At 52.3% G+C, this 27,513-nt stretch overlaps 10 protein-coding genes across 10 annotated transcripts; 6 read left to right on the top strand and 4 right to left on the bottom strand.

Annotated features, from left to right (window-relative positions):
• Nucleotides 1-108: 108 nt before the first annotated feature.
• Nucleotides 109-1,788, bottom strand: M431DRAFT_87374 (hypothetical protein; the record flags this gene model as incomplete). The annotated part of the gene is made up of 3 exons (XM_024923791.1): nucleotides 109-322; nucleotides 380-1,643; nucleotides 1,707-1,788. The coding sequence occupies 3 exons, from the start codon at nucleotides 1,786-1,788 to the stop codon at nucleotides 109-111; spliced, it is 1,560 nt and encodes a 519-aa protein (XP_024773387.1).
• A 607-nt stretch (nucleotides 1,789-2,395) lies between these two features.
• On the top strand, nucleotides 2,396-4,398 carry M431DRAFT_6008 (hypothetical protein; the record flags this gene model as incomplete). The annotated part of the gene is made up of 2 exons (XM_024921554.1): nucleotides 2,396-2,496; nucleotides 2,559-4,398. The coding sequence occupies 2 exons, from the start codon at nucleotides 2,396-2,398 to the stop codon at nucleotides 4,396-4,398; spliced, it is 1,941 nt and encodes a 646-aa protein (XP_024773386.1).
• Nucleotides 4,399-4,931: 533 nt separating this feature from the next.
• Nucleotides 4,932-6,056, bottom strand: M431DRAFT_88168 (hypothetical protein; the record flags this gene model as incomplete). Its single annotated transcript, XM_024923878.1, has 1 exon — nucleotides 4,932-6,056. The coding sequence occupies one exon, from the start codon at nucleotides 6,054-6,056 to the stop codon at nucleotides 4,932-4,934; it is 1,125 nt and encodes a 374-aa protein (XP_024773385.1).
• Nucleotides 6,057-6,931: 875 nt separating this feature from the next.
• M431DRAFT_508793 (hypothetical protein) lies at nucleotides 6,932-7,796 on the bottom strand. Its single transcript, XM_024919168.1, has 3 exons — nucleotides 7,731-7,796; nucleotides 7,519-7,649; nucleotides 6,932-7,464 (listed from the first exon to the last, which is right to left on the bottom strand). Exons 1-3 carry the CDS (start codon nucleotides 7,782-7,784, stop codon nucleotides 7,431-7,433), a joined length of 219 nt encoding a protein of 72 aa, XP_024773384.1. The 5' UTR covers nucleotides 7,785-7,796; the 3' UTR covers nucleotides 6,932-7,430.
• Nucleotides 7,797-8,210: 414 nt separating this feature from the next.
• M431DRAFT_87278 (hypothetical protein) lies at nucleotides 8,211-9,122 on the top strand (the record flags this gene model as incomplete). Its single annotated transcript, XM_024923781.1, has 2 exons — nucleotides 8,211-8,398; nucleotides 8,456-9,122. The coding sequence occupies 2 exons, from the start codon at nucleotides 8,211-8,213 to the stop codon at nucleotides 9,120-9,122; spliced, it is 855 nt and encodes a 284-aa protein (XP_024773383.1).
• Nucleotides 9,123-9,407: 285 nt separating this feature from the next.
• M431DRAFT_508791 (hypothetical protein) lies at nucleotides 9,408-10,967 on the top strand. Its single transcript, XM_024919167.1, has one exon. It carries the CDS (start codon nucleotides 9,825-9,827, stop codon nucleotides 10,749-10,751), a length of 927 nt encoding a protein of 308 aa, XP_024773382.1. The 5' UTR covers nucleotides 9,408-9,824; the 3' UTR covers nucleotides 10,752-10,967.
• A 212-nt stretch (nucleotides 10,968-11,179) lies between these two features.
• On the top strand, nucleotides 11,180-14,503 carry M431DRAFT_508790 (hypothetical protein). Its single transcript, XM_024919166.1, has one exon. It carries the CDS (start codon nucleotides 11,201-11,203, stop codon nucleotides 14,117-14,119), a length of 2,919 nt encoding a protein of 972 aa, XP_024773381.1. The 5' UTR covers nucleotides 11,180-11,200; the 3' UTR covers nucleotides 14,120-14,503.
• Nucleotides 14,504-16,639: 2,136 nt separating this feature from the next.
• M431DRAFT_87595 (hypothetical protein) lies at nucleotides 16,640-17,620 on the top strand (the record flags this gene model as incomplete). Its single annotated transcript, XM_024923816.1, has 3 exons — nucleotides 16,640-16,939; nucleotides 16,989-17,421; nucleotides 17,499-17,620. Coding segments are annotated over 3 exons (855 nt in total), but the record flags the coding sequence as incomplete, so codon positions are not given.
• A 2,109-nt stretch (nucleotides 17,621-19,729) lies between these two features.
• Nucleotides 19,730-20,724, bottom strand: M431DRAFT_508788 (hypothetical protein). Its single transcript, XM_024919165.1, has 2 exons — nucleotides 20,272-20,724; nucleotides 19,730-20,162 (listed from the first exon to the last, which is right to left on the bottom strand). The coding sequence occupies exons 1-2, from the start codon at nucleotides 20,394-20,396 to the stop codon at nucleotides 19,907-19,909; spliced, it is 381 nt and encodes a 126-aa protein (XP_024773379.1). The 5' UTR covers nucleotides 20,397-20,724; the 3' UTR covers nucleotides 19,730-19,906.
• Nucleotides 20,725-22,091: 1,367 nt separating this feature from the next.
• M431DRAFT_442687 (hypothetical protein) lies at nucleotides 22,092-27,128 on the top strand. Its single transcript, XM_024915213.1, has 2 exons — nucleotides 22,092-24,561; nucleotides 24,613-27,128. Exons 1-2 carry the CDS (start codon nucleotides 22,308-22,310, stop codon nucleotides 26,979-26,981), a joined length of 4,623 nt encoding a protein of 1,540 aa, XP_024773378.1. The 5' UTR covers nucleotides 22,092-22,307; the 3' UTR covers nucleotides 26,982-27,128.
• The last annotated feature ends 385 nt before the right edge of the window (nucleotides 27,129-27,513 follow it).

Raw genomic sequence — 27,513 nt, 5'->3', positions numbered from 1 at the left:
AAGAGGAAATGCAACAGAAAAACGCTGGCGAATGCGAGCCACATGCAGAAAAAACAGGCGCGGAGAGGAAGAGGCGCAGGAGCAACGTGACAAGGAGCAACAACCAAGTTAAATCTGTCCTTTAATGTCCACTTTCCGGAAAGCCGACGCTCTAGAGTTCTCAAAGAGGTTATTGGCTTTACCGGTCAGGAACGCAATGTACTCTGTGCGGTCTTCAAGAAGATGTTGCCCCTGATAATCAATAATGAACTGAGCAGCATCAGCATCTGATTCGAACCCGAGTTCCTCAGTGATGAAGCGCAGCTTGACGTCAGGTTTGTATCTAGTAGCAATAGTTAGCGGTGAAAACAGACGAATGGGGGTGTTGATCACGACTCACCCTTTACAAATATTGCACAGAGCTGCAAGGCGCTCCCTGGCGACAAACATATCCAGGAGATATGCACCCATGTTGGGTGTGTCAAGGTATAACTGGAAAAACTTGTGGTAGTTGCCCAGTGCCAGCGCCGACCGCACGTCGAGCGCGTGCTTGATGGGCTTCTCTTCCTTCTCCGCTGCTGTTAGATCTGCCAGGGTGTCGTTCAGGCCGGTGCGGTTGGCCGTATGAATGAAATAGAGAATACGATACGCCTTGAACTCAATGGGGTTTCCCTTCAGGCCCATTGCATACAACGATCGCAACTGGGTCTGGCACTGATTATACTCACCGATGTCCCCCTTCTCCAAGGCAATCCGGGCATGAATTTCATAGACGGAAACAGTAAACTCGTTCTTGATGCGTTGCACGGTAAGATCTTGACGCATAGATTTAAACTGGTCGCATATGTACGAATAGTTGCTCTCCTTTCGCCACTTCTTCTTCAACAAATCTAACGTTTGACGGAGAACTCTCTCAGGTCGCACATTGGACGGAATAGGGGGGGCAGTGAGGCGGAGATACTTCTTTTCAAGGGTTTCAGAGGTGCCGACGATGGGGCCGGATGATGGCGGAGTTGGGCTGGACGACGCTACGTTGGCCGCCTTGTATTCGTTTTCGAAACGGCGTTTTCGCTTGTTGGCTTCTTTCTGGAACTTACTGTCATCGAGGGCTACCCGCTTGTCGGGGGAATACGAAATGCGATCCTCGAGGGATCGGCCTGAGTTAGTAGAGTGCCAAGGCGGCACGGATGCATCATTGTTTGGAAAATCATTCGACTTGCGCTTTCTGGGATTAAAAGAGTCGTCGGCATATATCGGCGTGGTCAACGAGGTATAGCGGAGCTTAAGCAGTGCTTCACGGTCAGCTCTCACCAAGGCTTGGGGCAAAGGCATGTTATCCCAATCAATAGTGTAGAGTGAGTTGTTCTCTTTAGCACTGCCGATTGTGTCTTTCAGCTTAGCCTCAAGCTCCGCGCGAGAGACAGAGGCGTCGTCGTTTTCGGGATGAAAAGACCGCTGGACATATCGTCGGACTGATTCCGGCCACTCGGTCTTGGCTCCCTTGGGTTGTTCTACAGGTGCTGATGGAGATGCATTTGTCGTAGTTCCGGGAGTAGAGGCCTGGCTCTGAGCTGGACTTGATGCGTACGGGTTGTATGGCGGCGGCGGTGGTGCACCATACGGACTGAAGCCCTGTCGCACCTGGACTGGAATAAAGGCAGGGTCTGCAGAAGATGTCAGACACTTGGAGGTTCCAGAAGCCGCTGCGAGACGAAAGAAAGACTTACTGGGTGGATAGCCGTATGCAGGTGGCGGAGCGTGTTGAGAAACAACGCCTGGTGGATGCTGGGTGGTTGGCCAGCCTGACATGGTGAAGGCGGCTGAAGGTGCTGAACTGGAGTTAGTTTACGAGGTGTGTCGACAGATCAAGAGCAGATGGAGAGCCCGGCAACAGTTTGAGCGGCGGGTTGATAAGATCTTGATCGCGATGCTTGGGCGAGATCAGGAGGCAACAGGCGAGGTTGGGCTGTAACAAGGGAAAATGTGCGTCAGAGAAAGTCCCGTGATCAGGCAATCACGGTTAAGTTCCGGCTATTCTCAAAGGAATATGGGCTGGCAAGAGGCGGAGGATGCTTCCGGCCAATAGTGGGGCTGCCTGGAGCTGCACAGCAGGTACGTACCTCGACCAAGTCGCATGCCTCATCTTCTATCCTCTATCAATGGTAGCGCAACCTTGCTTCATCATATTCTCACTATAGACTCACCAATAACCAGAACTTGTCCTCTGTCCAGATTCTGTAGACGTCCAGATTCAGACTGTTTGTTATCGATCATCTAAATCTCCAGCAAGAACGCATTTTATTCCGTCATCCAGTCTTCATTCATTGCGCTTCCTTCGGCACGTGCTATTCGACGCATCCCTCCCAGGCCGATTCAATTTATCGAAGGCTGGCTCTTTGCCACTGCCGTATGACGAATGTTCCTGAAGCACATTGATCTGACTACTGCACTGCGGCCTTCGTATCTTCCGGATGAAGTACTGCTCTTTGTCCAGGACAATGTCGGCTTGTACGAAGGGTGAGTCTCTTGGGACTGGAAGCGGGGCTGTTTGAGTGCCAGATGTTGATGAGGCGGCATAGGAAGTTTAAGCTCCCGAACCAGCAGAATGGCCAGGTGTATCTGACATCTCATCGCATCTGTTATGTCGACAAAGATGAGCCAAGGAAGTACTCAGCCGCGTTGAACCTGAAGGAAGTGGATCGGTATGAGTTCTATGCCGGGTTCCTAAAGTCATCAGCCAAGATCACCATTGTTCCCAAGCCCTTAAAGCGATCAACGCTCCATAACCGCGTTGTATCCAACACGGGAGTCAATTCAAGAGGGAGCACGCCATCTCCCGCACCGTCGGACAATGCCTACACTCCCCCGTCTGGACCTCCGTCAATGACGGCCGCAACCTGGGTCTGCACCATTTGCAGCTTCTCAAACCCGGTCCCTTCCAACTTTGATCCGACGACAGCAAATGCCCACACTCCTCTTCCTCCATGCTTGGCATGCGGGATCAAACCAACGCTATCGCAGGTGCTGAAGGCGGCTATCAGCACCGCAAGCAACCGTCCAGCAGCCACTCCAAATGCCAGCCAGAGCGGACTTTCGAGCCAGGAGGTTTCATCACCAATCACTCCGCAATCAAGCGATCTTTTGACTTTTGATACTCGTGTTGGCAGTGGACAAGGAAAACCTGACGCTAGCGTGTCATTCCATTGCCCGCGGTGCACTTTCTCAAATCATCCTTCACTTCTATCTTGCGAGATGTGCGGAGCCCCGTTATTATCGCAAAACATACCTTCTTCCATCTCTAGCTCCGAGTATATTAGAACACAGTCCCCGGGTCCGGTCAAGGATAGCAACAGCAAAACAAGTCAGGGCGGCACAGACTTTGCAGAGAGTGTCAAGATATCATTCCGAGGTGGCGGGGAGAAGATCTTTTACGAACGACTAAAGAGTGCCATGACGCAGCGGAAATGGCTGCTGCAAGATGCACCTCCTGCTCCAAAGAGTAACCGCGGGATGGATGACAGCTCCGCCAGCGGTTCACCAAGCACCCCCGTGCAGAAGACGAAGACTGCGGGCATTGCTGGGCTCGAGCAACTGGGCTTGAACATGCGCAAGAATAATGAAATTCTGATTGGCAGTGCATTTGAAGACCTCGAGGCACTGATGGCCTCAGCCAAAGAGGTAGTGGCCTTGGCAGAGAGATTTGCACAGCAGGTTAACGGGGCCAGTGGTGATGTCACATCCAAGGACAATAGCATACTGGCCGAATCCGCCCATCAGCTGGGATTAATCACGACCAAGGATATTGTCGGCGGTGGAAGCTCCGAGTCACTCTACTTCTCCGAGCTGGCTCGCAACTTGGCAGAGTTCCTCACGGACGACTCAAGGGGTGTTCTCAAGCGGGCTGGCGGCATCCTCACGCTAGTCGAGCTATGGGCAATGTTCAACCGAGCGCGCGGCGGCGTGGAGCTCGTCAGCCCGATGGACTTTGAGAAGGCGGCGCAGATGTGGGAAGGCCTCAAGCTGCCCGTGCGGCTGCGCAAGTTCCGGAGCGGCGTCATGGTGGTGCAGGCCCGGGACCGCACCGACGACGCCACCATCAAGTCGATCCTGGCCTGGCTGCAGGACCTGCACGAGTTCCCGCCCGACCGGGACGTTGCATGGGATTGGCGAGAGTTTGGGCGCGGTGTCACTGCGCAGGAGGCCGCGGAGAGGTTTGGATGGAGTCTCGGCGTGGCGGAGGAGGAGCTGCTGATGGCCGAGGAGCACGGGGCCTTGTGTCGCGAGGAGGGGCTTGAGGGACTCAAGTTTTGGAAGAATTACATTGGCAGTACTGATCCGGCATTGTTGCAGAAGCGGGAGGCGCAGGAACAGGCCGACGCACTGATACAGCGTTTGAAGGAGACTGGATTGATTGGTTGATATAGACATAGCTGGACGGCTTGGTTTGATTGCTAGAGAAAACGAGTTACATGAGGTCTACGATTTGAAAATAATAGTTTACATGGATACACCTTTTGTTTTAACATTCTCAGAGTTGGGATTGTTTGTGAATCATGCACACGCGGCATAGATACCTGAGTGTCTTCGATTCTCAAACAAATATAGTGTACATCAGCAGCCTTAGTAGTGACGGCAGTTTACCGCCTCATGCCATATGGATATCAAAGAAAAATAGAGATGATAAATAAAAAGAGACACCGAAACTCCCCAAAAGGCCCCTTGTCTTTTTTATCAAACTCCGTGAGCGTGTAAAGGGGACCCCCTCATCCCAAAAAAGCGACGTGAAATTCCCCCCTCGTCCTCGTACTCCCAGATTGTGGGGAAAAAAACAAAGCGCATAAAAAGATGTGGCGAAGCAAAGTTTTTGATGGCTGATAAGATACAACGCCGATTGATGAAGGAGGAGGGAAAAATAGAAAATGAGAGATGATTTTTGGTGAAGGTGATGGAGTTTATACCACCACGTGCGTCGACATGTGTTCTACCGCCTCCTTTATCGAGCGGAGCATTCGCTGGTTGACGCAAAAGGGACACCGCAGCGGTCTGTCGTGGGTAGCAATAGGGACTTCAGAGTGAATCGGCGTGAGAGTCAGATCAGGAGCTATGTCCTGACCCGGCGTGGTGTAGCGAGTATCCGACGGGGCGCGAGCACTCGGCGTAGAGACCATGGCCTGCTGCTGCTGAAGCCCAGCGGCTCTCTCAGCACGCTCACGCTCTTCCCGCACAGCAGCGGCCTGCTCCTCGGCAGCCTGCTCTTCCTGCTGGAGCTGTCGAAGGGCGTTCTGAAGCACCACCTCGGGGTCGTCCTCGGCATAGAGCGGCTGCTGGTCGGGCTGAGGCTGGGCGAGAGTGGGCTCGACGGGGGTCAGAGACGGGAGCGGAGCGGCATGAGCATTGGCCAGGCGGCGGATGATCTCGTCACGGACCAGGGCGCAGGTGTTGAGGCTGGACTCGACGCCCACGACGCGCAGGACCTGCTCGCGGATGGCGGCAGGGCTGGTGTCGCTGGCAATGGCCATGAAGCGCGGCACGCAGTCGGCCAGGTAGTCAATGTCGTCGGCCGGGTTGATGCCGCCGTCGCCGTGGCGGCGCTGGCGACGGATCAGCAGGCCGTAGCGCTTCTTGAAGCGGTGAATCCATCCCGGCGAGAACTCGGGCGGGCTCTCCTCCTTGTAGCGCGGCAGCTGGCTGAAGATGCTCTTGGCCTTCTCGCCCAGCTCCTCGTTGGTGGGCTGGCGGCCCGCGGCCTGGACCTGCTGGTACCACAGCAGCACCAGCTTCTCGACGTCGGGCCAGTTGCCAAAGCGCAGGCGCGAGCCCGACAGCTGCGGGTTGTCGCCGTCAAGGCGCGAGTACTTGGGCGACAGCGAGTGCGAGACGGTGCTCTGGCTGATCTGCTGGCCGTACTGGCTGAAGAACCACTCGATGCAGGCCTTGTGCGAGGGCCGGATCGTCTGCGTGTTGGCCCAGCGGCGGAGGGCGCGGCGCTGGTCCAGCGTCAGCGAGTGCCGCTCCTTGGGCGCCGACACGGACGGCGAGATGTCGCTGCCGTCCACCAGCGAGTCTGTCGCGGCCATGTTCGTCCAAATTGCAATCGTTGTATCCGATGGATGCAGGATTCTTTCGGTTTAGGAGATGGTGCATGCGCCATAAAAGCAGGGCGGGGCGCTGCTCAGAGCTTCAGGGCTTTTCTGGCGCCCAGATGCCGCTCACGTGACCGCCTGCCGCCCGTCTAAGACTCCTAACATTGCACATTGGCTACACGATGCCTGCAGGACGGCTGGAATGCGAAATGCGTGATAGGCTGGCCTTGCTGTCGCCCTGCATCTGATCATGGCGAGTGGCTGCATGGCCAATGGACGGATTATGCGATTTGCGCGTCTTTCATTGCAGGTAACGGTGCTTGGACGCTCTGTATACGAGTAGAGGCGCTGGTATGCTTATATCCGGCTGCCCGTCGATCAAACAAGGCTCCTAGCATGAGGCCGGCCGGACGCTAGGATATAAATTAAAAGGGCCCGTTCCTGGAGTTCGATTATTGAATTTCTCTTTATCATCTTATGATGGATAGGTTGCATCAAGACATTTCGAGCTTATTGCTGTGACGCATCTAACGAAGCTTTGATTCAATCAACCTCGAGTGTCTGTCTATTTGCATGTTTTGACAATTGGCCCATCGTATTTACTTCATATCCATTAGGTAATTTTAAGTCGATGCTCGATGTTCAACTGGCATGTACGTAATATAGAGAAATACACCTTTTCACTGAGCTACCATATTCACCACTGCTTCATCTTGGTAGTGGTATTTGCTGCTTGTGCATGCGCAGCCTGATTGATATAAATGCTCTCGCATGTACAGCTCAGTGAAATTGCCATGCATGATCAACTTCATTACATTGTCACGAAGTGTTGTACATGAAAGGGGTACTACACCAGATTTTTAAAATGTTGCCAATTCGTTGTAATCATCATTTCACAAATTGCATACCATGGTTGCATTGCCTTCGCACTCAGCAGCACCATAGAGCCAAAGCACTGAACTGCAACGACATTTCCTTAACGGCATACCTACCCAGTCCATGTGCACTCACCGCAGGGACTCAATATGCTCAATTTCAGAAAACCAGATACGCAAAATTCACCTCAAAGACATCAAAGTTCAAGACAATGGAGATGGCAGAGGCGTTACCCGACTCCGCTAGACTAACAGTCGTAGCATCGCCTTGCCCATCAGCATAATATACCGCATCTCAACACAGACTATGCAAAGGATACGTATTCAAGCCGTCAAACGTGGGTGCGATCAAACAAGTGCACTGGCCGTGTCGGGGAGAGTAAATCGCATCGTTTTTTCTATCTCGAGACACATTCGCTCTCTGGGCATCTATTATGTACAAGACAACAATACACTATCCCCCTCCATGCTGGTCATTTTCGAGTTTCGCCATTTAGTGCTTCTTGTCCTGCTCCTCAAGGAATTTCCTGTCACTCCGTTAGCCGATTGCGCCTCCAAGTCGCAGCGGATATATAACGCACTTGATGAAGTCGGCCTCGTCAGAGCTGGAAGCGTTGATCGGGGGAGTAGCAACAGCATTCGCAGGCTTCTTGGGGCCGGAAGCAGCATAATAGGCACCGCCGAAGAGGGTAGCCAACCAGCCCATGGCAAGCTGTGAAGTTGATTTTCAAGTCAGAGAGCTGGAACCAGAGCTAGAGAGAGTGCGACTTTTTCTTTCGCCGGCAAGACATACGTAGTGGCCGCCGATCTGTCGACCAGCAATTGTGTAGGTAGCGACACCAGCCATTTTGACCTCGGGATATGCGTCGAAGGGGTGGACGGGAGGAACGGGCGGGAATCAATGGATTGCTGGAGAGTTGAGGATCGTTGGAACGACTTTGCCGCAAAAACGGAGACTTGCAATTGTGCCTGGAATTGAAGGCCCCGGCAATCCGGCTATTCCCCGGCCGAGCGTGTTGCGCAGTGGATGCCCAACCCAGAGGTACCGCTTCGCTAGTCGACGTCACTGTACCGGCTTAGCCATGTTAGCTTTGGGGGAGATCCTGGTAGCCGTGAGTTACGGATCTTACTGCTGCTAGATTTGGTACTGACGTTAGCAATTCTCCATCCTTCATTCAATTCATAAGGTATCAACCAACGCGGGCATTTGGTTTCCCTCGACTTTCTTTCGCCTTTCTCATTCTTGCATCTCTTCACTCACTAGAGCGCCATCATGGGTTGGTGGGGGAAATCATCCGACTCAAAGCCTGAGCAGCAACAGCAGAAGCAGCAAGAGGCGCCGAAGGAACATGTCTTCGATCCCCAGCTTCCCAAGGCTGAGAAGTTGCCCAGGGGACTGCAGAAGATTATAGACAAGGCCGACAAGGATGAGAGTTTCTTTGACAGTATAAAGGAGGGACGGTAATTGCAACCTGCGCCCGTTTACAAGCAAGAAGATGCTAAGTTCAATTATCTCAGGGCTCCCGATACTACAGAGAGCAACTTGCGATATGCCGCGTATGCGACTCGACTTCGAACCATTCTCCTGTCCGCCCATCGATACGTCGCCTATACTTCAGATATTGGCGAATCGTTCCGGCCTGTTGCGCACCCAAACCTAGTTCGCACCGCCTACGGAATCTCGTGGCTCTACATTCTCGGCGATGTCTCGCATGAGGGATACCGTGCCTACTGGCAGAACCAGCGGATTCTCAATCCCCAGGTTCTGCTCAACTCTCACCAGCAAAGAATCTCCGGCCTCCCAGAGAAGGAGACCCGCAACATTGCCCCAGGTGTGGTCCCTCCATTGGAGGACTATCGAACCGTCATGGTGCAGAGAGCCATCTTCCAGAGCGTCGCCAGTATGGGATTGCCGGCCTTTACCATCCACAGCATGGTCAAGTACTCTGGAAAGGCAATGAAGAATGTCAAAAACGCCACTCTGAGAACATGGGGCCCCATTGGACTGGGACTGTCTGTGGTTCCATTCCTGCCCAGCCTCTTTGACAAGCCGGTCGAGGACGCCGTGGAGTGGGTATTCCACAAGGGTTTTGAGCAGTTTGGAGGCAAGGCGTACGTCGGTGACTTACCGGCTACCGGCCGAGAGAAGCTTATCAACAAGGACCCCAAGATTAAGGAAGAATAGCCGGGAATTATGTGCTGGCTGTGAATATGGATGGGATTAGGCGTTTGCGGCGTATCAAGGTGTTCTCCACTCATGGATCTTTGGAGCACACTAGATGATTTTTTGTAAATTACAATACAACACAATACAATACACCATTACTCTTTTCTCTCTCTCTATCTCATGCATTTGCTTATCAGTTTCCATATTGGTATATAATGGTCTATCTTCATGTTGACTTTATTCAGTGACCATCTTACACATGTAAGCTCAAATCATGGCACAAATTGGTGGGGCCTCCGGATGACCCCGCGATGCGAACTCGACCCTGCAGCAGCCTTATTTACGCCTCATCTCATCTCATCTCGTGCTCCTCTTATTCCCTGTCGCTTGGCGAATCATTTGTCAAATTCCCTTCCGTATTGCATATCCGGGCTCATCATTAGAACTTACAAACAGCGTCGTTCGCTAGTGTCCCGGAGCACAGCGAGCACAGCGCACGGGCTTCAGCGCGCGGTCGCTAATTTAGCAGACGGTTATAGGGGTTTCCAGACGCTTCCTTGCCACGTTTGGTCAGCCGACTGGAGACGCCGTCAGCCGCGCCGGATTGCTTGCCTTTGTTCGCAAGGTGACGACATTTGCTCTGCCTGAACAGCACATGAGTTGGATTAGCAAGACTGCGGCGACATATTTATTTTGTTTATATCATTCACGTTTCCCAAGATGGCGTCAGGTTCGGATTCCGACGCTCCAGAAACGAGCTACATCATGAAGGACAAGGAAGACGCCAGCCTGGTCGGCAAACACTGCCAGTACGAATACTGCAATCAGCTTGATTTCCTCCCCTTTTTCTGCCAGTCCTGTACCAAGACTTTCTGCCTGGATCACCGCTCAGAGTCTGCTCATAAGTGCACAAACCCGGGAGCCTGGGCGGAACGTAAACGACAGGCACAGCTGGCAAAGCCCTCCATCGGCCAAGGGAGGACATTGCGGGATAAGATCTCAGAGAAGCCTTGCGCGTCGCCATCTTGCGAGACAACCATCGGCACTTCGCTAGTGCCAGGCGTTCACTGCGAAACATGTAATCGGGATTACTGTTTGAAACACCGCTTCAAAGATGACCACAACTGCAAGAACTTGACGCCAATCGGGGCGCGGCCTATTCAAATCGACGTTGCCCAAAGGACGAAATCCGCGCTGGACCGGCTTCGAGCATGGGGAACGGCCAAGAAGGAGCAGGCTGGCAGAGCGCTGCCAAAGCCCAAGCCCAGCTCAGCTGCAGCGCGAATGGTCGCCGTCAACAGCCTGAAGAAGACCGCAAAGGGCGACGACAAGTTGGCTCCGGAGAAGCGCATCTACGTCTACGTTGAGGCTGAGGCCGAGACGGCAAAGGCCAAGTTCCCCAAGGGAGAGTTCTATTATTCCAAGGATTGGGTAGTTGGTCGTGTACTGGACGCGGCGGCCAAGAGCCTACAGGTACAGAACATCAACAACCAGAGCTCAGATGAGAGAGACAAGCTACGGGTGTTCCATGTCGAAGGAGGCAGGGTTCTTGATTACAGCGAGAAGGTTGGGGCGTCGATACAGAGCGGGAATACCTTGGTGTTGCTGAGGGGCGTTGGTGCGCCTACGGATTTGATTGAGGTTTAACGAAAGACATTGGATTGAGAGGCCATACATCAGAGGTAATACGGGCGTTTTGAATAAGGTTCTTGCTTCAATCTGGTTGAGGCATTGGGGATATAAGAAGTCGGCGAGCTTAGCAGCATCTCATAGAGTACTTGCATTGTTGATTTTGGCATCATATTACATTATAAATTAATATCATTTCTGAGCAATTACAGAATTTACTCAGGACAGTTTCATCAAGCTCTATTATTTTGATACATCATTTCATAGTGAATTACTATCAAGGAAGTCTGTTTCTTGACAAATAGTTGCCGTTACAAATCAATGCTGAGCTCTAGGGTGGCTGCAAAACGCTCATGATCAATGACTTAAGTAGTGCACGTGATCCCGCGTACGTTTTCGCGTCAATGACGACATGTCACTTCTCACGCAAACTCGACTTCACACCACCGATTCGCGTACGGGAAGACATGCCTCCATATGTGCCACGCAAAAGATTGAGAGCCTCTGGGCCTGAAGATACGGGCACGGCCGATAAAAGCGCCAGTGAGGCAAGTCCCAGAGCAGGTGCGCGAAAGAGGACGCTGTACGACGATCTCGACTCATCACACACACCTGGAGGCTCAGATTCACTCCTGCAGGGCCTTGACGGAGCCAGTGATAGCGACAGTCCGCTCTCTTCATTGTCCGACAGCGATTTTGAAGATGTTCCTCTCGCCAAGCGGCAGAAAACAGAGGATGTTGGTGAGGATGACGATGATGACGACGACATTGAGTTTGAGGATGTAGAAGCCCCTCCGCAATTCACGTTTGAGCCAGATGCTCCGGCGCCGTCCGGCGATCTTGAGCTGACGCTGAATCGGGACACTCGAATATCTCTGACGAATCAGTTTGGCGACAAAAAGGGCCCCTCAAAGCGAGAGCGGATAGTCCGGAATGCGACGCACTGTGTTCACATCATGTGCCTTCTGTGGCACAATGCCGTTCGGAATTCGTGGATATGTGATGCTGAAGTTCAGGCAATCATGGTTTCGCACATTCCTCCTAGGCTCTGGGATGAGGTAGATCGCTGGAGGCGAAACAGTGGCTTAGACCCCCAGCCGCCACTCAAGAAGACTGCAACAAAGAAGAGAGGCGCGAAGCAAGAGTCTCGGGATTGGGGTGGAACGGCCAAACGGCTGGAAGAGGGAGCCATTGATATGAGCCATGGCGATCCTCTCTTTCGATTTATGAAATCACTAGTCGCCTGGTGGAAACAACGATTTCGGGTCTCGGCTCCTGGTCTCCGGAAATGGGGTTACATGTCACTGGAGCGCCTCGATAGGCTCACAAAAGCATACAAGGGCAATGAATCAGATTACGAAGCATTTGGCGAGCGATTAGAGGGCATAGAGGATTTCCGGCAGTGCGCCACCGACTGCAGAGGAAGTAGAGATGTTGGAGCTCAACTGTTTACTGCACTACTTCGAGGCTTGGGTATTGATGCTCGGATGGTTGCTAGCTTGCAGCCACTAGGATTTGGATGGAACAAACTGGAGGACGCAGACGCCGAAGATGAAGAAGATAAACAAGGCACACCATCGAAGGCCACTGATAAGAAGATTTCTACTGGGAAGAAGGTAGAGAAAAAGACAGACAAAAAGAAAGGAAAGGAGAAGGCAAGAGTCAACAGTACTCCTGCTCGGTCACGTTCAGCCCGTTCCACTACACAATCGGCCGCTCCCACCACTGAAAATTCTGAAGACGATTTGGAACTTGAATATAAGGATACAGATGACGAATCTATCGACATGAATCTTGCCACCGCAGTCAAGCCATTGGATAAAAAATTCGACAAGGACTTGGAGTTCCCACATTATTGGACCGAGATTCTATCACCAGCCACCAAAAAATATCTTTCGGTCGACCCCATTGTGAAGGGGACAATCGCTGTCAATCGGGATCTCGTCGAAACATTTGAGCCTCGCGGTGCCAAAGCTGACAGAGCTAGACAAGTCATAGCCTATGTCGTAGGCTATTCTAGGGACGGAACCGCTAAAGATGTCACGGTGAGATACCTAAAGCGACAAGTTCTTCCAGGGCGAACCAAGGGCTCGAGAATGCCGCTTGTGAAGATCCCGGTCTATGACCGCCATGGTAAGGTTAAGCGCTACGAAATGCTTGATTGGTTCAAGTCCGCCATGTCTGGCTACAGGCGAGGAGGCAAGAACAATCCTTTGACTGAAGTTGACCAACAAGAAGACGTCACGGACCTCAAGCCAGCCAAGGCTGAGAAGAAAGAGGTCAAGGAAGGCGAAGAGACACTACAGTACTACAAGCAATCCAAGGAATTTGCCTTGGAAAGGCACCTAAAACGCGAGGAAGCGCTGAGACCTGGTGCCGAACCAGTCAAGGTTTTCAAGAACAAAGGAAAGGGTGGCAAAGTAGACGAAGAGGACGTATACCTCCGTTCCGATGTCGTCCTTGTCAAAAGCGCGGAAACCTGGCACAAGCAGGGCCGAGCTCCAATTGCTGGCGAAGAGCCCCTGAAGAGAGTTCCGTACCGGGCTGCCACCCTCAATCGGAAGAGGGAGATTCTGGAAACAGAGGCCATGACCGGACAAAAGGTACTCCAGGGATTATACAGCTTTGACCAGACTGATTGGATTATACCGCCGCCCATCAAGGACGGCATCATTCCCAAAAACGAATACGGGAATATCGATCTATTTGCGGAACACATGTGCCCGAAAGGCGCAGTACACGTACCATTTAGAGGCGTCGTCAAAGTCTGCAAGAGAATAGGAATCGACTACGCAGAGGCCGTGGTGGACTTTGAGTTTGGCCACCGGATGGCTGTCCCCGTTATTCAGGGAGTCGTTATCGCGAAAGAGCATCACGATAGAGTGATGGTAGAGCTAGAGAAAGACGAAGTGGAGCGTGTGAGAAAAGAAGACGAGAAGCGGCGCAAGGCAGCATTAGGTATGTGGCGCAAGTTTCTTATGGGCATGCGCATCGTGGAGAGGATTCGGCAAGAATACGGCGAGATCGACGAGAGTGTTTCAGTCTTTAGTCACTCCCGTGGAGGGGCCCAGGCCAGCGAGGCGCCCAAGGTTCATGACGAAGAAATGGCTGGAGGATTTCTGCCTGAAGGTTACGAAGAAGATGGTGAAGACCACCGGGCGCATGAGACATCAAGCTTTTTCCCCGCTCTCGAGGAAGATGATCAGGGCGGCGATGGAGATCTTATTATGGAAGATGGTCGCGATGAGAGTGAGGCGGTAGCGGATGCTCCAGACGCGGAAACTCAAGCAGAGGCTGCGGCGCCAAGAGCTCGTAAGCCACGAGCAACACGACGAAGGAAGCAAGCCATTGATAGTGAAGACGAGGAAGATGAAGATGGCGACTAGGAAGATGGGACAGTGTAATGATACATGGGATGGATATTTTGCATGAGATGAATGATGATTGAGTGCTTGTCTGGCTATTTACGTCGACAATTGGAAATATGGCGGTGTCTTGCCGGAGACAATCCTCCGCTTATATCGGACAGTTTATTGGTGGCGTGGCACATCTTGAATGAACAAACTTAGATTACCTGAATAGGAAGAAGGCTATTTCTGGCTGTAAAAGGCAAATCGGAGTTTGCTATTGTACATGGATATCTTACTGAGGGTATATGAGAAGTCTGGAGCATTTTATTCTCATTCAGTATAGGTACGCTGTATGAAGTCAGTCCATACAAAGCTACTGCATGGTGCCAGGTACCAACTAACCTCGCGTTTACTGACTTGTACAGGTACCGTAGTATAGCAGGTTATTGATGCTTACGAAGTACATAGAAGGCCCAACATTGATGCAGTTATTGAGAGTCTGACCCCGATTCTGGCAATTTTGCCGATTGCATTGTGCCAGTCGATCAGCAACTAATACGGAAGTACACACACTGAACTGAACTGAACTGACAAGGGGAGCCTGCCAGCTGAAAATGATCCAAGACAGGGAGTGCTGCAGCATCGGTACCTGTGCGAGTACATCCCTGGACGTCATCCAGATTGCTCTCCAATGTGGTGCAACCTGAGCTGAACATAGGATGGCAGTAGCCAGCAGCCGCATGCCCAGGTACTCGTTACCGCAGCCGCGGCTACAACACGCCACCGTCTCGAGTATTTGTTACACTTGGACTTTAACGCCGGGCTATCAAGGGAACAATCTCCCGACACATAAATTGAATCAGGTGCCTCGCTCCCAACCTCGACTCTTAACCTCTGGCACTCTTTTTACTCTTTTTCCCTGGGCCGTCACTGCAGGATCGCTTCACCTTCGCCTTCTCTCCGTATCGACACTCGGCAGCGACCATCACTATCGTTACGGCCTGGATATTTTTTATTCATCCTATTGTCTACTGTACGTTCATGCCCAAGATACGATACAGGTGGAACTCACCCAGCTAGGATTGGAGTGGAGCGACTCCAACTGCCGGCACTACTGTACTTGACTAGGTGCGATAAGAGCAGTCGGAATAGCAACCGACGCTGTGCTTCTTATTCTGTGTATGATCGTCGGGAGCTCCGGTTCCAGCATTGATCTTCACATTCCTTGAGCGTTGGTCTCGCGGGTGCCTTTGATACAATTGTACAGCGATGCGTTTGTCGTTGGGCAGCCATCTTTCGTATATCTGACGGGGAAGGACTTCTTATTCAACCAGCGCTGCCAGCCAACAGATGCATCTCCAGTACGAACATATCCAGCACATACATCCCGCTTAGTGCCCTCACGGCGCTCTTTCACATTTGATTAATTTCTATAATCTGCAAACACTCTGGGCATCGCAATTGACTATCGTTGCTCGCCGAAACCCTTCTCCCTACCGGTTGGCATATTCACCTTGTGCTTCTAATGACATCTTTCTAATCCTTGGTGAGTTGTTGCCTTTGTTCATCGTGCTTCACTACTGGGCCCCAGGGGGAATTTATCATCATCTTCTTCTTCTCATTCTCCTACTTTTTATTATTCTATTTATTACTTCTTCTCTGCCCTGGTGACTGGTGCTTCCGAGGAATTGTATACACTGCACCAAATCTTTCCGAGATGTGCCCGGCCTTTCATCTCAAAGCCATTTCCTTGATACTACACCTTGGCCACTGAGACTTGGCTATATGACATTGATAACCATCAATAAACCCGTCATCTACGGCCATTCAGCTCCCTACGCTCTAGCGAATAGCTGATGGGTACCTACAGTGTGGTGCTCTCCCTACTTTGAGATATCAAGTAAACAAAACGTGTCCACTGGCCACACAATCATTGCCCTCTAACTACAACTGGCCTGTGGAAGTGGGCAAAAGTGTCTAACAAACAGCCTTTATAGACGAAACTGCTTTTACTTTCCAGCATAACAGTATCCGTGCTGCTTCCCAGAGTTCAATGGATCCGTTTCCGTTTGGCAGCATGGATTCCAAGCCCCCGGATCAGGAAGCCAAGAATGCCTGCCTGCAGAAGCTCATGACGATTTTCCAAGACATTTGCCCCGAGTACTTGAAAAAGGTGGCAGAAAAATGGTATTATTGTGCTAATGACATAGCTGGAGACATTGTTGAGCAAGAACATTCGGGATCTAAATACCCAAGACGAAGGAAAAAGAGAGATGCTGAGCGGAAACACTGCGAACCGAGGGACGTGATGCAAGATATGAGGGACATCAGGCGCAAATATGATGACGACACGAGGGAGGAAGCAACAGAACAGAAGATACGCAGAATGTGAGCCAGACTCGACAAGCCGTCAATGTCGCTGAGCAAACTGCTAACTGGCCCCTTAGGTACCAATTGCTACGAGAAGAGTTTCCCCAGCATTCGCCCGTCGTCATTTCTAGGACCATGATACAGAACAGGCAGAATCTGTTCTTGGCCTATCTAGCCCTCCAGGGCATGGCAGTACCTGGAGAAAAGGCGTCCTTTGAGCGTGTACGAGAAATATTCGACTTAAAATCGTACGTCCCATACAAAAACGTACCCGGCGATCCAGATGATTCGATACGGCAAGAATTATATGAGTCTCGACTCTATTATGTCCATCAGGAATATCTAAAGTATGGCCAAAGATGTAAAGAAGGTGAGAAAAAGAATTTTGAGTATGCGAAGGAGCATGGGCTTTTGCGAGAATGCGAATGTTGCTTTGCAAACTTCCCATTGAACAGAATGGTCAGCTGCAGTGGCGAGCCCCATCATGTAAGTGCCTAAACAGAGTGCCGAGACGCAATAAACTAACTATCTTCAGCTCTTCTGTAAACAGTGTCCCCGCAAACAAGCGGAGGAAACGATTGGACAATCTCGATACCAGATAACGTGTTTATCTTTGGGGGGAGGATGCTCGGCGCCCTTTTCACTCACAGAGCGCGCGAAATTCCTAGACAAAGGCCTGGTCACTGCCCTCGAACGTATTGAACAGGATGCCGTGCTACGAGCCGCAAACATCGAAGGACTTGTGCAGTGTCCATTTTGCTCATTCGCGGCAATATGTGTCCCCGAGAAGGAGAATAGAGAGTTCCCTTGTCAGAATCCAGACTGTCTGGTCGTGAGCTGTAGATTATGCAGGGCCGAATCACATGTGCCGCTGTCGTGCGAGGAAGCTACCCAGAAGGCTGGCTTCTCAGCGCGACATGAGATAGAAGAGGCCATGTCTTCCGCCTTGATTCGAAAGTGCAACAAGTGTAAGGCACCTGCTCGTCTTTCTGCCCTGGATAGGTCTTTCCGCCCTGGATAGCTAGCTAACCTTATGTTTATTTAGGCAGCACGCCGTTTATCAAGATTCTGGGGTGCAACAAGGTGTCTTGCACACGCTGCGGCAATATTCAATGCGACGTATGCTCTAAAAATTGCGATTATAACCATTTCAAGGAAAATCAACCAAAACCACAAGCGGAAGCGACTGGATGCCCCCTATATGATAACGCTGAGCATCGTTACGCTCAAGAAGTTGATACTGCCGCGAAAGAAACGCGCGAACGATTAGTAAACGAACATCCACAGATTGACGCTCAGTATCTGGAGATACCGAGAGCACCGGCACCGCCTCCGCCTCCGGCTTCGAACAAGAGGCGTCGTGCGCCCATAATAGGGATGTTTGAACAAAACTTGGTGCGAGTTGGACCACGCCAGTTGCCACCGAACGGGCTACAGAACATACAAGAGGACGCACCGCTAGTTGATGCCCAGAACGATGCCCAGAATGGTCATGAGGGTTCTCAAGATGGCTCTCAAGATGGCTCTGAAGACGACTGGGATGACGACTCTCAAGACGGCGACGACGATGAATCGGAGGTAGATTCACTAGACGCAGCGCAAGACGACTCAGAGTATGAATCGTCAGATGAGGATGAAAACCCTAAAAAGCGTCAAAAAAGAGAACCGGATGAAGAAGTGGCTGCCAGGAACCTTGAGATACCCCGAGCACCTCGACCGCACCTCGCCGTTCCGAACCCGGTTCCAAACCCGGTGCCGAACCCGATTCCAGCTCAACCCACCAACGATTTGACACAACAACAAGCCCGATTCGTCTTTCCCCATAGTGCAATCAATCAGACTGTAATTCCGCCGTGGCTCCGGGGGCAACAACAGCAGTTTATTGCTCAGCAACGGCAAGTCAACGTTCAACACCAGCAACGGCAGCAACAGCAAGTTCAACAGCATATTCGACAGCAGCAGGCCAATATTCGACAGGCCAATATTCAGCAGGCCAATATTCAACAGCAGCAACAACAACAAAGTCATCAACAACAAGGTCAACAACAAGCCACTGCTCAGCAATTGCTGGCCTTGCAGCAAGAGCAGACCATGCCGCCGCAGTGGCTAGAGCAGAGAGAACAGGCAAATTTCCAGCGGATGCGCGCGCATCATCATGCACAGCTGCAGGCACAACAACTCCAGCAGATGCAGGCACAAGAGCAAGCACAGCAGAGGCACGCGGGAGCAGCGCAACGACAGCAGCAGGCCTTGATGCAAGCACGGCGACAGGAACAACTGCAACTGCTGGTTAGGGCTCAGGCTCAGTTTCATCAACGGGAACAACAGAGTGCACAGCTGATGGCACAGCTAATGGCACAGCAAGAGGCACAGCAAGAGGCACAGCAACGGCAGCAACAACGGCGAGCGCAAGAGCAGGCACCGCAAGAGCAGGCGCCGCAGCAGACACTGGAGGAGATACAGATGCAAGCACTGCGGCAAACACTCCGACAGGTACAGCAACCCTCGCCATGGGAAGCACTGGAGCAAGCGTTGTTTGCTTCACACCACGAAACGCTTAGGCAGCTTTCACAACTGGATGTACAGCAGCTGGGACTCGGACAGTATCAGTCACTCGACCGACTGGGAACACAGCAGCACGCACTCCCACAGCATCAAGCGCAGGGGAATTTCCCAAACTTGCAAGCACAGCAGCAGGTCCCGGCTGAGTATGGACTCGGTATGCCGCCTGCCATCGCGGAGGAGGGCGATTGGGGACAGCATCATAACCACGGGCAATAGAATCTCCAAGGGGGTGATGGGAGAGGTCGACGACGCCAAGGACAACAGAATCTACAAGGGGGTGATGGGAGAGGTGATCAACATCACGGACAACAGAATCCTAGGCAAGGCGATGGGAGAGGTGATCAACATCACGGACAACAGAATCCTAGGCAAGGCGATGGGAGAGGTGATCAACGCCAGGGACAACAGAATCCTAGGCAAGGCGATGGGAGAGGTGATCAACGCCGCGTACGACATTAGGTTAGGCAAGGCGGTTGGTTTGGTTACCGGCAGCACCGCAGATAAGAGAATTCCGAGGAATAGATGATATGTTGATAATAGCGTAGAATGTCAAATAGAAGCGGCGAGCGTTGGTTTAATATAAGGCTATGCCCAGTGCTTTCTCAAGTGGTGGGATGTCATTTTTTCTTTGATTGAATTCTGCTTGATATACCAATGGCAACACTGTAGGTTTATCCATGAGGGTACTTGAGAATGGTTAAGGCTGCTAGTGGCTCGACGAAATGCGCAACAAAAAGACTATCGAAGGCTGTAGTGATGGTTGAGTATAAGCGGCTTCCTTTGATCACACTTAATACTACAAAACCCATTGCATTTTGTATAGATCATTTGAAATCAGGTTTGAAGAATAAATTGGGCGATTGCATTTAGTGGGTTTAGTGAATTTACCTATCGTCCTTTACCAAACATTTCATGCCACTTGCCCCTGCTGCCCGTGTTCTTGAGCGGACCACCCGAGGCGACGGGAGTTTGGGGCGCCAGCTCCAGCTCGACGGTCTCGCGGATGGTGGAGATGGCGGCCATGCCTTGGTCGGCTGTGGGGGAGAGGAGGATGACGGAGTTTGATGTGTTTTTCTGGCGGAGGGAGTATGTCCTGTCGGGGGTCTTGAGGAGGGCTGATGTTTCGGAGGATTCTAGGGTGAGGCTGGAGAAGAGAGAGAGATTGATGAGTATGTATGTACACGGGCTAAAGAGAGAGAGAAAGGTGGAAGAAGGGAGAAAATGATGATATGGGGGTTAATGGGATGACGAACACGGGAGCATTTTCCGATTCGAGAAGGCTTTCCAGTTCGGGGGGAAGCTCGATGAGGCGGTAGCCGGTGTCGTCTGGGCGGTGGTGGAGGGGGATTTTCTGGGTGGCCTGGGAGGAGCTGGACATGTTCGTTCTGTAACAGGCTGTGGAGCGCGTTGATGGTGATTGATTATGAATATCGCCGATATGATTGATTACGAGAGAGGTAGGGGTTGGGGGTTGAAGTGAGATGGGGAGCGGGGGCGTAATAGAATGAGGTGCGAAGGGGGTTTTAAAATTTCCGTGGGCCGGTGGTTGAATTTGTTTGGGATTGTGGGTGAGATGGATGACGCAGTTGTATGTGAGTGTTGTATGTAATTAATTGAGTGATTGAATTAATGAAGTGAGTGAGTGAGAGAGTAAGATAGAGGGCGAGTTGTTGTATACAATGGATGAGGATTGAGATGAGGCTGAAATGAAGTTGGTGATGAATGAGAAAAAAGCTGTTGCCCAAGGTACGGCGTTGGTTGTAGCCAATGACACGACGTCATGAGCAGTTACTGTACCTCGTTGTACACCCGTCCTTTGCGCTAAAGAATCGCAGCGCCTGGGTCGCCAACTGGCGGGGTTCCTGGAGACAGCGGTACTCGCAAGGTACTCGAGTATTCGCACAGCAAACTAATACGCGCCAGTCTAGGTTTCCAAGCTGAGCTCCAGCTTCGATAGCTCCCCTCAAATCTCACTAGCACGGCGTTCCAGCGGGGTCTTAGGGGGAGCTGCTCCGTTTCACAGGGCCTGTCTCATTATAAAACAGCGGGGGCGGTTGCTGGGGGGGTTCAATCTCCAAGACAGAGCCCTGGGGGGAGGTTCAGGGACGTGGGACGGCAATCTTTCAGCTTGCGAGTTTTTGCAGGACATGCCCTGTGAAATGTTCCGAGAGAGGTGTCTATTTTCGAGCGGGCCAGGGATTGATTGATCCTTCATGTTTTCTGTCTATCTCACCTTTTCTCACCACGTCTGTCTGCTGACTGTTTCTCTTACGATTATGTTCTCGGCTCTTGGCTGCAGTAAATAGTACGAGTACAAATGGATGCTTGTGACTGCTGCTATTAGCCGCCAGCTGCACTAGGTACAGGTACAGGTCATCATTGATGTGATCCATTGATTCTTAACGCCGGGCTGGACAAGGCAAGGCCCCTTGGTAAGTCGATGATTTCGCAAGATTCCGGCGGTTGCCCACATTCATCTTATTTTCTCGTTTAAGCACCTATTGCGTATCTGCTAGGGGCACGGAGCAGCTCGCTTCTGGAACTTCTTTTTTTGTCTTTTCATGTTGTCTTTTACTTTTTGCTGTTTTATTTTATTTTATCCATGTTGTTTTGTCTTTTTGCTCTTACAGTATTATTCCATACACTCCCCCCAAAACTCAATTCTCCAAAACTCAAATCGACCGCTTCCAGGGCAACCAAAAAGAGGCGCCAGCCATTTTGCAGATCCCCGATACCGAGCCTGTGGATAGCTAACCGCCGCTGCTATCTACTAGCAATTTTGAATTCGCATTTGATCCAAATTAATTTTTCGACATCGGGTTTCCAACCGCCGGAATCAAGCCACCAACGGCTTTAGCATGTTTACTCGGTGACGGGACCTAAACAAATAGCCTGGGCCCACCCCTGGCCGCCCATGTCACCCCTCCCAGCCTTGACTCTTTCTGGGCCGTTGTTTCTGGACACAGATCTTCATCCCGCATTCTCCATCCCACATCTCTCAATTTTCTACTGCTTGTCCCAGACCAGACGAAACAAAGCGATCCCGAAGCGAGCAAGCCGTGACCTTGTCGAGGCGAAACAAAACACGAATCTCACGAGAAACGACACGCCACGGGTAGCCTAAGCTGGTGACGAGACACCGACACAAACCAAAACACACGGAAACGAAACAACAAGACAAGACAAGACACAAACACCCCCGAACCATCTCATCTCTACTACCTATCCATACATCGCCACCCAGTCCCCGTCGGGCTATGAGCGCCGCCCTTTGACCACACACGACACCATGGTGCGGGTTACGGACGAGCTGGCGCTCTCGCCCGAGCACATTGCTCTCTACCACGCCCCCGACCCTCTGCTGGGCCAGCTGCCCGTCCTCATCTTCCACGGGCCCTCGACCACGGCCAACTACACTCTCAACAGCTCCCGCGTCCAGGTCCACGTCTTCACCCCGGCCGGCTTCCAGTCCTTCCCGCGCATCACGATATCCCCCAGCTCGCCCTTCTACAGCGTCGTCAACCACCTGCCGCGTGAGTTCCAGGGCGACGAGGTCTACCGTGGCCTAGCATTTGGCCTGTTCCGCTACTTCAAGGAGCTGCCTGAAAATGTAAAGAACCATCTCAAGGCCGTTTACCCGCCCAAGGGGAAGCGCCCCGGCAGCGCCCCGGCCCTCTTCAGCGAGCAGCACGCCGCCGACCTGGTAAAGGAGATGGTCAAGAGCGAAAACACCGTCGATGTCGTTGCCACGCTGGACGAGGCCCTGCAGACGCAACATATAAGCAACGTCGACATTGACCTGCTCCTGCCGCCGGGGTCCATAGTACCGCCCCAGCCATCAGAGTTTGAGGAAATGCCCGACGATGAAGACGACATTATCGACCCGACGCTGCGCCAATACGGAATGTACACACCGCTGGTCAAGCTGTTTGGCGAGCCCGTCTTCCTGCCCACCAGCAAGCTGCGGCGCGCGCCCTCCAAGCCCACGCCGCTGAACCGCAACAAGACCTTCACCAAGGACCAAAAGATTGAGCTGCGCATGAAGATGGGCGAGCTCGTCGACACCGAGGAGCGCTATGTTCTCAAGGTGCAGGAGCTGGTCAAGACGGTGGCCAACGACTTTAGGAACAAGTCAAAAGCCCGGCCCGCCGAGAGTTTGAGTCCGTCCGAGGAGGAGCTAGAGAAGCTGTTCCCCAAGTCATCAGACGGCATTCTCCAGGTCAACTCGGCCTTTGTCGAGGAGCTGCGCAAGATCATGGACGAGACGGAAGAGGACGCCGTCAAGGATATGGAAATACCTACCATGACACTCTCGTCAACAAAGGCCCCCAATAATCCCACCCGAGTCAAGGATCCGCTTGGTGCCTTGGCCATGGCCAAGCTGTTCCTCGAATGGTTCCCCAAGTTTACCCAGTGCTACCAAGACTACATCAAGGCTAGTCAGCACTTCCCGACGCTGCTGAATTCCTTCCTAGACCAGCAATCGAGTTTCCGACAGCGCGTGAGCCAGGCGGGCGAGCAGACCATTCGCTCACTCCTCATTGAGCCCGTCCAGAGGCTGCCGCGTTACAGCCTTCTAATTGACCAGATTATCGCGTCGCTGCCCATCACACACCCGGCACTGCAGCCCATGCTCAAGGCACGAGACATCATCACCAACATCTGCTCCATGGACGATCCCCTGCCCGACAAGCCACATGTCGCCAACCGACTTCGAAACATGGTTGAGGCGTGGCCTGCTGACCTCGAGCCCCAGGGCCGCCTCATCTTAGCCGCCGACTTTTTGGAGCTCTCACCACCGTACCAGGCTACCGTTGACTCCGACGACGCGGGCATCTTCCTCTTGTTCTCCGATTACATCGTCATGCTGAGGAAATCGGGCGACAATAACATGACGGGCCGAGATTTGCTACGTGAGATCGACAAGCCTTCGGCGGCGGAGCTGCTCATCTCCATGACGAACGCTGCCGGTGGCCCGGGCGTGTACGAATTCATCTTTACCGGATGGCATCACCTTGCCGATGTTCGCTTTACAGAATCGGCCGACGGTCACCTCGTCTGGATGACATCGAGCGCAGAGATGAAGGGCATGCACCCCGGCGAGCACAAGGTCCCCAAGGCCATCACGTCGCGGTGCTTTTTGCTGCAGGAAGCCTTTGAGGGCAAAGCCGCAAAGTGGAGCGAAGATGTCGTCAAGGCAAGGATCGAGGCGCGGTTTTCCGAAACGGAGAGGGAGGACCCTCGCTGGACTTTGCGCTCAGTCCGGATGCCCGAGAACAACTTGGGTCTGCACGCCGCGATATACCAAGAGGGCGCCGATCAGCTCGTGGAGGGCCGGCGCGAACCCGCTTTTATCCGCGTGGTGGTGGACCACGAGAAGGGAACTAAGGGAGCTCCAGTCGGCCATTATGGCATCGAGATTGTCATCAATGTGGCGAGCAAGAACATGAAGAGGATTTCCCTGCTCACCGTGGGCCTCAATGGGAAGCAGTACCAAGACGATGTGGCTCTGGAAGATTTCCTTCCAACCATGTCAAGACGAAGTGAGTTTTCCTTTTTTCCCCGTCTCTTTACCCAATGCTAACCCCGTCTAGTAATGCAGCTCTTGAGCGCCCAGTTCAACGTGTCTAACCGAAATCTCACGGCCCCCATGGTCTCCTACAATTCCAAAACGCTAAGGACGCTATGTCTGTTTAATCGTGCAGAAAAGACACGCTCTTTCCTAGCAGCGTCCCCTGTCAAGCTATTCACCAGCTTATGGAGTGGCGGTTCCAACAATGCCTCCGAGACGACTCTTTCCGAAATCAAGCACCAACACCAACCTTCCATCCAACGAGCTGACAGCCACCACTCCGTGTATGGTTCCATCAGGGGCAGGGACAATTCGCGCCGGCCATTGGAAGAGGTCATGCCAGAAAACCCACTCGTTCGGTTAGAGCAGACTTTTGAGGCCTTCACAACGGCTCTTCAATACCGAAAGGGCTCTATTCACGGCAGGACATTGATGCACCGCTCCATGGCCGATGAACTGCTGGTCAACGACTTGTACAATCGACTCATTGAAAATCCGTCAGAGGTGGAGGTGGCCAACGACGTCGGAACCGAGGTTGTCTTTACAGCTTTTGAGAATTTTCTCCACATTGCCTGGGCTGAACAGATTGGGCCTGTGACGACGATCAAGATGCTCGACACTCTACAGGAGCGAGCCAACAAAAGAGTCCCCGGCGAGTTTGCCGACTTTGTCAACTTCTTGTTCAAAGAACTGGCTCCGCAAAACCGAAGGGCGTTTACGGCACTCATCAAGCTGCTGGCGGATCTCTTGGACGGCTGTAGCAACGATAGCGACCGCGGTGCGCTGACCTTGGCGTTTTCGGAGATGCTAGTTACCGATGGCACGGCGGCGAATTACATCAACCTTCTGGATCGACTGGTGGACGATTGCGATAGGATATTTGGCGAGCCCACGTATGCTGGCTTTAGTTTGGCCGACTTGGCTCTGATTGAGTCGTTCCAGGCACGCGCCAACGGCGGCCCTGGCCTCGGCAGCGGCAACAAGTCTCACCAGGGATCCGTGACCTCCAACACATCGTCTCTGCGCCGCAAATTCGGGCTGGACATGCTGCTCCGGCAAAACTCAAACTCCAAGGAGGAGCGCAACTCTGTCTGGAGAAGTCTCGGCAAACACCGGAATTCGGCGTCAGGCGAGAGCCAGAGCATGTCTAGGGCGACGATGCAGCAGGCTCTACGTCAACGGTCGATAGACGACAACAACATTTCCAAGAGATTTACACTGGGCAGGCCGGGATCCGGAGACAGGGTCCACGTAGCTAGTGCCTTCGAGGAGCTGAACAGACCGCCCAGCGCGCATCGCCAAGAGTACCCTCTCGACACGATTGGGGAGCCCGTCTCCGAGCCGCCAACTCCCGGGTCACCGAGGAGACATGCCAAGAGGAGAAGCTCTCTATCGGATCTTCCGTCGCTGATGGAGACTGAGAGTATTCAAGAAGAGAGGGAGGCGGAGGAAAGGGAAGATGCGCTGCAAGTCCTGCAAAACACTTCGGAAAAGGTCAATGGCAGTCCCAATGTGATCCCTGTGAAGACTCCCCTCCTGAGCCCCGACTCGTCACTGCTCAAATCCCCTCGGCAAAAGGAAAACATGGGCTCGGTGGACATTTATGGCAGTGTCCGGATCAGAGCAGGCTCGCCAATCAAGGAGATTCAAGCCAAGCTGGAACAGGCAATGCGTGGAAATTCGCCGACCAGACAGGATCCGCCCCCTTACAGGAGGCCGAAGCCAACGCACACCAAAACGCTGTCGACGTCAAACATTCCCACATTGTTGCCGCCGAAGCCCATCCGGCCCGGAAGCTCGTCTGGTGAGACCCCGGTGCGAGTGACTATCAGCCCGACGCGAACCCCCGCACAGAAGCTCCGGCTGCAATCTCCGCAAAAGCTGCGAGAGCGGCTGCAGACGGAGAAGACTGCTGTGGGAGAAGCAGATGCCATGCTGCAGTCGGAGCTGTTCAAGATTGGCGAGGAAATGGCTCGAGTGAACAATGATAGCTTGACTGATTCTGAAGCAGCCAGCATTCAGCTGTTGGCTTCATCGGTAGCCTCGCTCGAAGACAGGATGCCCGGTGTAATGCAGGAGCTGCGTGATAGACAGGATGAGCTCCAGCGAGACGTGGAAATCACTCTCAAGACAACCGAGTCCAAGATGCGGTCCATCGACCAACTACACAAAGAGGCCGTGGCAGAAAACGAGCTGCTATACGAGCGGTTCAATACCGAGCTCGGAAAGATTGTCAAGGCGCTCAAGGGCAAGGGCAAAGAAGATAAAGAAGAGCTGATTGTCAAGCTCAAAACGCAAGGAGAAGAACTTGCCAAGATGAAAAAGGAGAATGCGCGACTGAAGCGCGAAATGATTAGCCTGCGGGCAGCGCTGAAGGGGACGACAGAATAATGGGTGGGCTATGCTATGCTCCCTAATGATGCTTGATACGGCGATAATGAGGAGATTCTATTCCTGCTTTTTCTTTTCTTTCCTCTTATTTTGGAGAGGATTTTGATTTGATGCTTTTTTTTTTTTTTGGCTTTTATGATGATGGCATGTGGTAATGTCGGGCCCGTTTTTTATTTTTCTCTTTCTAACGTTTCTTCCAAAAATCTTCCTTTTTTTTAATAGACGCAGGGCGATGATGGCACAAAAAATAAGAGAAAAACTGCTGTATACTACTTATTCCGCAGAAAACAAGGATGGGACTCTCTCTGGAATTTAAAGGGGGGTTGGGAGGGTTCAAAGCATGCGAAATAGGGGAGTCTTGGGCGAGGGAGGTTCTTCTGTCTTTTATGAAATTTGGGAGGGGGATCCAATCTTTCTTGTTTTTTTCTTCATGGCCCCGGGTGGGATTATGTGTTTTAGAATGGGGCTGTTTTTGTTGTTTCTATTTTTCTCTATTTTTTAATTTTTTTGACGTGAAAGGGTAGAGAAAGAG

The sequence above is a fragment of the Trichoderma harzianum genome (assembly GCF_003025095.1).
Source record: "Trichoderma harzianum CBS 226.95 unplaced genomic scaffold M431scaffold_7, whole genome shotgun sequence".
Lineage (NCBI taxonomy): Eukaryota > Fungi > Ascomycota > Sordariomycetes > Hypocreales > Hypocreaceae > Trichoderma > Trichoderma harzianum.
Note: the sequence above shows the minus strand (reverse complement) of the source record. Positions and strands in the feature narration are given on the sequence as shown.

Bases quoted from the DNA above. Each gene is read 5' to 3' on its own strand.
- M431DRAFT_508790 (XM_024919166.1), top strand. From the start codon at position 11,201: ATGCCTCCATATGTGCCACGCAAAAGATTGAGAGCCTCTGGGCCTGAA.
- M431DRAFT_442687 (XM_024915213.1), top strand. From the start codon at position 22,308: ATGGTGCGGGTTACGGACGAGCTGGCGCTCTCGCCCGAGCACATTGCT. The intron at 24,562-24,612 runs GTGAGTTTTCCT...AACCCCGTCTAG, and splicing joins TCCAACCATGTCAAGACGAA to TAATGCAGCTCTTGAGCGCC.
- M431DRAFT_508793 (XM_024919168.1), bottom strand. From the start codon at position 7,784: ATGGCTGGTGTCGCTACCTACACAATTGCTGGTCGACAGATCGGCGGC. The intron at 7,650-7,730 runs GTATGTCTTGCC...TCAACTTCACAG, and splicing joins GACAGATCGGCGGCCACTAC to CTTGCCATGGGCTGGTTGGC. The intron at 7,465-7,518 runs GTGCGTTATATA...ACGGAGTGACAG, and splicing joins GACGAGGCCGACTTCATCAA to GAAATTCCTTGAGGAGCAGG.
- M431DRAFT_508791 (XM_024919167.1), top strand. From the start codon at position 9,825: ATGGCGTCAGGTTCGGATTCCGACGCTCCAGAAACGAGCTACATCATG.
- M431DRAFT_508788 (XM_024919165.1), bottom strand. From the start codon at position 20,396: ATGTCCAGCTCCTCCCAGGCCACCCAGAAAATCCCCCTCCACCACCGC. The intron at 20,163-20,271 runs GTTCGTCATCCC...TCTCTTCTCCAG, and splicing joins GAATCGGAAAATGCTCCCGT to CCTCACCCTAGAATCCTCCG.